At 34.8% G+C, this 6,498-nt stretch overlaps 1 protein-coding gene across 1 annotated transcript; it reads left to right on the top strand.

The window, feature by feature from the left end:
- Window positions 1–189: 189 nt before the first annotated feature.
- On the top strand, window positions 190–2,524 carry LOC129571279 (unconventional myosin-Id-like). The gene is made up of 4 exons (XM_055451054.1): window positions 190–432; window positions 1,365–1,491; window positions 1,560–1,951; window positions 2,222–2,524. The coding sequence occupies exons 1-4, from the start codon at window positions 190–192 to the stop codon at window positions 2,522–2,524; spliced, it is 1,065 nt and encodes a 354-aa protein (XP_055307029.1).
- The last annotated feature ends 3,974 nt before the right edge of the window (window positions 2,525–6,498 follow it).

Here is a 6,498-nt window from a genome sequence, read left to right as displayed (position 1 = left end):
AAATTAAATAAGAAAACAGCGCAGGAAATAAATAAACATCTGCTACGTCCATCAGATTCTTCGATGAATGCTAAACACACACATAAAAGGTTCCACCACACAGCTAGTAAGCTGAGTATAAAAGAGATGCGCAGTTCTAGTTGATTAGTTTGCATTCTGCATTCGAAGTGAATGCTCGCATCGGACAAAATGGTTTTCACAAGATCGATGACAAAACGTATCGAAGCGATTACCAAAGGTAATCCGATTGATTATTATTTGAGCCGAAAAATACAAACACGAGCTGTTGCGGCAATCATCAAAATCATTTTCCCGACCAGTGAACGAGTCAAGCGTCCACGAATCCAACGAAGACTAAGCCAACCAACGCCACAACGGGCACCAGAAGAACTGGGACGAAACCTCCGTCGACGCGCAATGAGCCAACCACAAGTAAACTGGTGTTATTGCAACGGACCAGATATTGGCACGATGATGATTTGTTGCGACAATTTGCGATGTCAAAGAAAAGGGTACCACATTGATTGCCTTGGCGAAAAAGTCGACGTCAATGATGCATGGTTTTGCCGAGATTGCTTATGAAAAATTCTTTTTTTCCCAATATATTTCAATAAAAATCAAAATGAATAAAGACTAGAGCAAAATAAAAAAAAACAAAAAACAGTATATGTAAAGAATTTTTAAAATCAAATAAGAATCCTTTCTTAAATTACGATACCGTTTCAAAGCAGACCGCCAATAATGATGTAATTTCATTGATCTTTTACATACTGTCATATTGAAGGCACTCAGATATTGCCGGTCGGTCTTTTTTGCACTTTATAAAATATATGTGCAATTCAAATATCAATTCATCTCTTTTCTAGAAGTGACAACGAAGTAGTTGATTTTAGGATTTGGTCAAAATGCACACAGAAGTTCGAAATGTCGATTGATCAGAGCCTGGCTTCAGGCCACCACTATTGTGGCGCTCGTTGCGGTAGCCTCGGTAAGTAGCGTCGTTGCCAATGGTTGTCAACAACCCTATCGGGAGACTGGCACATTCGAAATTGTGCCATTTTAAACATAACCTCAAAGTTTGTTGTGTCAAGTGCAACGCATTGTTTCCCGTTGTTAGATATTAGTGCAATAAAAATAAAAATGTTTGATGACAATTGTAATGATTTTGATAATATTTTGATTTATTTTTCGTGCAAATTGTGAAAAAAATTATTTCTTTCTTAGGTGACTTGACAAATTGTGATGAAGCTGCTATTCTTCGTAACTTGGAATTTCGGTTTGGAAATAAAAAGATTTACGTATGTTTTTCAGCGCATTGGACTATATTCAATCATAATAAATATAAATTCTCATTTTTATGTTAGACATTCAATGGGAAATTATTAATCGCGTTGAATCCTTGTGAAGAAATGCCTTTGTACTCGGACGATGTGATGTGGAAATACCGCACAGAAGATATTCAATCACTACCACCGCACATCTTTTCTATTGGTATGAAGCTACGAAATATTGTAAATTCTAAATTGAATAATAACCTCTATTTTTCGTTTGAATTTAAGGAATCAGTGCACTGAACAAAATGAACAGCAATAGAAAATCACAATGCATCGTTATAACCGGTGTATCTGGCTCCGGCAAAAGTGTCACAGCCAACTATTTGACACAATTTCTGTATGGAGATGTTAGCAACTACGCCGAACAAATCAACACAGTTTTGGATTATTTTGGGAACTGTGAAACTGCACAAAACCACAACAGTTCCCGATTCGTCAAGCTATTAAAGGTGTATCCTGCTGGTGAACACAAAAAGATTCAAATTTCTTATCAACTTTTTGAGAAAAGTCGTTTACCAATGCAATGTAAGACATCTGGAACAAATTTTAATGTCTTTTATTCTCTATTTAACGCTCCGATGGATATGAAAGACAAGTTGAAAATTACACATTTTTCGGTAAGTTCATTGTATTGTATTATTTTGTTTTAATGTTGTTTGTTCAATGCGCTTCAATGATTGTCATCAATGACGTAAACTGCAGTAAAATGGTATGTTTTCATGTTTTGTTTGGACGCGTATCAACGCTTATACATGCGCAAATTGATATGTTAAAGATAACAGTTTACGCTTGTACACGTAAATAAGACAGTGAAGAACAGCTGAAAGCAGCAGAAAGCAGTTCAGCTTCAAAACATTTAACATTATTTATTATTATTAATATTACAGATTTTACCGACAAAAGAAATGAATATGAAAAACAGCTTCGCCGAATTGGACTCGGCACTCAAAGCATTGGGATCAGACATGCGAGAATCGATATATACTATACTTGCAGCAATCCTGCATTTGGGAAATGTAAATTTTACCACAAACAATGAAGATTTCGCGCAGATCAGTGATGGTTCAAAACGTAGTGTTCAATACGCTGCTGATCTTTTGCACACAGACGCCAATAACTTGGAGCAAGTTCTTCTACAACGCACTATGAATGTATCAAGTAATCAAAATGATTCGATTTTGTATGTATAACCGACAATCACCGACTTGTTCGGTAACGGATTGTTTAATTTTAAAACAAACACATTGTTTGTTTTTTATGTTGTAGAATGCGATTCAATAAATTAGCTGCCATTAGAACGAGAGATTCCATGATTAAATTAATTTATGCCGAGATATTTAGATCTGTGATCGAAAAAATCAACGGGTCGGAAGTAATTGACACTCAGCAATACATAGCAATTTTAGATATTGCTGGATTTGGTATAAGACAAAATTATTTCTATTCAACGCAATGTAGTAATCATAATTTTTCTATAATTTCAGAGTGTTTCTTGCACAACTCATTTGAACAAATGTGCATAAACTTCATCAATGAAAAAGTCCGAAAATTTGCAACAAAACGAATGATCACAGATGAAATCAATTGGTACAAGATTGAATGTGTAGAAGTGCCACAAATTGATTTTTTGGACAATCAAAATGTTATTGGTAAATTAATTTATTGGTCCTCAAATAATTACAATTTGGTAAAATCATTTTTTACTTGCAGATTTAATGGATAAAATATTTACAGTGTTAGAAGACGAAAGCAAAAAACGTTCTCCATCAGAAAGCAATTTTTTGAAAGAACTAGAGCTAATGACTTGTTCAAACAAAAATTCATTGAGTATGAAAATCGAAAATTCTATCCAATGCTTTGTAATTAATCATTTTTCGAAGAAAGTTTGCTATTCATCGGTAAGCAAAATTAATTTTCCCATTCAATTGAATTGTTTGATAGGGTTAACCATACCAAATTGATATCAATCTTATTTTTTTATTTTATTCCATAGGAGCATTTTGTCGAGAAAAATATCGAATTTATATCAACAAATATTCAAACAATGATCGACGAGTGCCTAAATGGTTTTGGTTTAAAAGTCATTGAAAGTACATGCCGATCAAAATCAGCCATTGCTACCATAAAGAGGGATTTGGCTGCTCTGATGTCCAAACTTGACGAAAATGTTCGTATATTTTCATGTCTTTTCATTTTACAAAATTGTAATTAGCCAATAAGAATTTCGTTCGTTGTAATTAGCATTGATTGACTTGAATAGATTTTAATGAATTATTCTCTTTGAATCTTTTGTTTAAAGGAATCACACTTCATTCATTGCATAAAACCTTGCGGTGAAAAGCTATCAAACAAATTTGATGGAAGTTTTGTTGCAACCCAGTTAAATACAATTGGCGCCGTGCCAATTGTCAATTTGATACGACATGGATATGCGGCTCAATTTCCATGCAACCAACTTGTTGCAAAATTGGAGCCGCATATCTCAAACAAGGCCAGAAATTATACCAAAGAACTTTGTTGTGACGTGCTCAATGTATTGGGCTGTGAACGAAGTTCATTCACAATCGGGCGAAACCAAATATTGTTCAGAGCAAAATCTGAAAAATATGTTGGCATCTTATTTCATTTGGATGACGAAACGGCGAAGAATCTTGCAAAGGTAGCAAACCAAAAATTTTATAGTCGCCAACACAACGCATTGAAAATTATCTGTCGATTCCTTGGAACATTACTTGTTGCCTTGAAGAAGCTCAAAGAAAGAAGTATTGAAATGATCATTCCAAATGTTTTGGCATTGGATCAGTATCAAAAGCAACCGCAAATTATACAGCAGCAACCAGAGCAGACTGTACTTGGTGATCATCATGAGGTCGACACATCACGAATACATGGCATTGATTCTTTACAAATTATCACCGACGATGATTTTGATGGCAGTAGTTTTGGCCGTGAAAATTTCACATATACACCAGTTGAAGAAATATGTCATCAAACACAACGCATTGGATTGAAGTATGTTTCCATTAAACGCGATCCTTTCTTTCTATTTCTATACATATCTAAAATTTGATGATTGTTGATTTTTAGCGCATCAAACATTCAGTCAGATGACTTCGACGATGCATGCGATTCATTATTCCACGATCATTCCTACGTACGTTGGTCGAGAAACGATTCAATTACCTCTTCAAATCCCATGTCTAAACCACAAACATCGAGAGAAGTACGACCATGTGACTTGGTCCGATATGACGATGTAGATCATGCGATGCTAAAAACTGACAAAAGACAGCGTTGTAAAAATGAAGGCTGCCGTTATAAATCGTACATGCTTTGTACTAAATGTAACGTCCATTTATGTTCTACATTAACAAGAGACTGCTTTGAAATTTTTCATAATGGTTCATAAGATCATTAATTAGATGCATTTGAATAAACAACGCGCTGTATTGTTGAATAAGGTTTTCCTCGATTTAAGTTATACGTTTGCAACCGTGTAGATGAATTCAATTGAAACATTAATAAAATAAGAATTAATAGATAATAAAAATCATTAACAAATAGTAAAAATTTCTTATTATCACCAAGTAGTCCCGTCTGACATTATTGTTGCATTGGATTTGGCACCGACAAAAAAACGATTTATGTACTGGAAAGAAAGAGAAAGTGTGGAAAAATTGTTTGCTCTGCCGTCAAGGGATATTCTAGCCAGAGAATTGTGGAACAACTACCAACGAAGTTTGACACTATGCATTGAAACCATAATGAGACGAAAGTCCTTGTACCATGATCATCCATACGTACGTAGAGACTCTTCAATTGAAAATCAAATTACCTATTCAAATCCACGAGAATTAGAAACGCCAGATGCTTTGGCTTCGGATCAGTATCAAGAGGAACCGCAAGTTATACAGCAGAAACCAGAGCAGGCTGTACTTGATGATCATCATGTGGCCGAGACATCACGAATACAAGGCATTGATTCCTTACAAATGATATGCCGTGAGTATTTCACATATTGAATGTGATGATTCACATGATTTGAATGCAAAAATTCTCACGGTAATTTTTTTTTCCTCCTCAACATTTTCATAAACAGAAGAGCCAGCTGCTGATCTATTTGAAGGCGATTCATTTGTCGATGCACTATCCAATTCACAATTAATTGAAAGTGATGGTGGTCGAAATATAGGAGCACGATCAATTGCATCAAGGTGAGTAGTACTAGTAATACATAGAACGTTTGATAAAACAAAGTGATGATAATGAATATACAAATATATTTTTATTTAGTTTTGCTGGCTTGGAACGTCAAACATCAACGCAAGTTGGAATATCACACATGTTGGATATGAGAGCGTCGCCAACGCAATCGTTGCACGTTCAAGCTACGGCATTTCAGCAAACACAGTCGACTCTACTCTCAAATGTTGATGCGATAGCTACACAAGCTGAAAATGCTCCCATCGATCACCAGTATGTCTACTTTTTAGAAGAGATGCCATTGTCCTTCGATGAATCGCAAAATAAAGGGGAACGTACACAAGCCCCGAGAGAAGTAAGGCCATCAGACTTTATTCGGTTCGATCGAATAGGTCATGTTATTTCGGTGTCAACTAGACGGGTACGTTGCAAGCGACTCGGTTGCACCTATATAACCAATAAGATGTGCAGTAAGTGCAACGTGCACTTATGTTTAAAAAAAAGAAAATGTTTCCATAAATTTCATGGCTTTGGATAAACAACGCGCTGTATTGTTGAATAAGTTTTTTTTATTCTTCTATGAATCACAAACGATGCGTTTATTTCACGTTCTTCTTTTGAGCTAATTTTCTTCTATTTAAGTTATACGTTTGCGACTCTGTAGATGGATTCGTCATAACGTTGGTTACAATAGATAAAAAAACATAAACAAATTGTAAAAATGTCTTATTATCGCCAATAATAAATTGTTTTGATTCGCACTTTAAAGAAGCAATCATGTAATGCATAGAAAATTTTAATAAAGTTGTCAACTTTAAAAAAGACGAAAAAAAGGTGGTCAAAGTCGATGTGATATGGTGTTGTTGATTGTTGGTTTAAAAAAGAACAAAAAATATGACCCAAATTGTTTTTATTTCATGGATTTAATAAAGAAAATGATTTGTATCCAACGCATTTTGTA

The sequence above is a fragment of the Sitodiplosis mosellana genome, unplaced genomic scaffold (genome assembly GCF_009176505.1).
Source record: "Sitodiplosis mosellana isolate CC-2019 unplaced genomic scaffold, AAFC_SMos_1.0 Smas_scaffold_1853, whole genome shotgun sequence".
Classification (NCBI taxonomy): Eukaryota; Metazoa; Arthropoda; class Insecta; order Diptera; family Cecidomyiidae; genus Sitodiplosis; species Sitodiplosis mosellana.
This window is presented reverse-complemented; position numbering and strand designations above follow the sequence as displayed.